Genomic DNA, 1,531 nt, shown 5'->3' on the forward strand with positions numbered 1-1,531 from the left:
AACCCCTGATCTAAGTAACACAAATTTCCTTACATTTTGTGCTAAGTCTATTTAAAATATGTCTTATAACAATGTTTTTCWACACATACCCGTTGTCTGTGAGAACCAGCGTACCTTTAATAGTCGGTCAACTGTGCCATGCAGGTCTGTGACCTCGTCTCTGTGCTTCCTCTGCAGGGTTGCCATGACTCCTTCCATTTTCTTCCGCTCCTGCAAACATTAAACCGAGGCGGTCAGAGGCGCGGGCCGAGTCAGAGCCTCAAGTGGGTCTTTCATCAGACTTTACAGAGGCTCTTTGTGAGAAGMCATGTGTAACCTGTCACTGTGACAAAAATGTAGGTGGCTCGTTTTAGAAACTTTTCACTTTGGCTACAAGTCGCAAAACTTTATATCATAATAAAACTGTCCATGTTTTTTCCCCCTCACAAAAAAAAGAAAGTCTACAGGTATGTTACTCACCTCGTTCCTGACCCGTTCCTCTGTTCTTGCTAGCTGTTGCKGAATATCGTCCTCCAACTCTGCCAGCTGACTGTTATTCATCTCCTCGGCTCTGTTTCAGAAAAATAACACAAAGCTTGCGATAGCCTCGCAACAAAATCTCTAACAAGAATTCAAAATTGTTTTAATTTAATCTGTGGGTCTGTATATGAAGTGTTGTGACAGAACAAGCTGCAGTTGTGATTGCTTCGCTGTAACCACACCTCGTACGGACCAATCAGAGTTGAGGGAGGGACAGACTTTGTGTACTGGTCTGTGGAGCTAACATTTCGTTTAAAAAAAAAACAAAAAGATCCTGCTTGTTTATAATTCCGTGCCTGGGTGGAAAAAAATTGAGGTCCAAATATTTAAACAAAAACAAAAAAAATTCAAAAAACAATACACAACATAAGATTATAAAAACAATTAAAAGTCTCGGATGGAAAGATATTTAGGTTTTCCTACTTCCTTGAGTGAGGAATGTCCCCCTTCCCCTGCCGTGAACTGACTAATGCTAAAAGAATAAGTGAGGACAACAACAACAACAACAACAACAACAACAATAATAATAATAATAATAATAAATCAGCTCTTACTGTTCCTACATTATGTCAAACTACAAGAATAACCAGACCAATGCATATATCTATGTGTGATATAGTCAGAAAAAGATGTGGGGCTCTAGACTTCATAAAAGGACGAGCCCAGCACTGCAGGGTGTCCCCGACATCAACTCTCACTTTGTTCTGCCCTTTAAAACTATGAATAGATTTTCATAGAGAAAAGATCCATCACACCCTGCTSTGCCACTACAGTTTCTACACTCTGATAAAATATCAGAAGGAATCAGCAGCACTCGTTATAAAATCATTTGCAGTTACAGCGGGTAAAATAAGTATTGAACACGTCACCATTTTTCTCAGTAAATRTATTACTAGAGGTGATAATGACATGAAATTTTCATCAGATGTTGGTAACAACCCAAGTGATCCATACATACAAAGAAATCAAACCATAAATGTCCAGAAATGAAGTTATTTGTAATAATGTGGAA

At 38.7% G+C, this 1,531-nt stretch overlaps 1 protein-coding gene across 3 annotated transcripts in view; it reads right to left on the bottom strand.

Moving 5' to 3' along the window:
• Positions 1-1,531, bottom strand: part of rasef2 (RAS and EF-hand domain containing 2) — a gene marked incomplete in the record, with an annotated part of 14,190 nt that overhangs the window by 10,043 nt on the left and 2,616 nt on the right. For all 3 annotated transcript variants that reach the window (XM_014003543.1, XM_014003544.1, XM_014003545.1), the window contains 2 exon segments: positions 115-210; positions 460-550. In XM_014003543.1, coding sequence (XP_013858997.1) covers positions 115-210; positions 460-550 — 187 coding nt within the window.

Source organism: Austrofundulus limnaeus, unplaced genomic scaffold (genome assembly GCF_001266775.1).
Source record: "Austrofundulus limnaeus strain Quisiro unplaced genomic scaffold, Austrofundulus_limnaeus-1.0 Scaffold19, whole genome shotgun sequence".
In the NCBI taxonomy this organism is placed as follows: domain Eukaryota; kingdom Metazoa; phylum Chordata; class Actinopteri; order Cyprinodontiformes; family Rivulidae; genus Austrofundulus; species Austrofundulus limnaeus.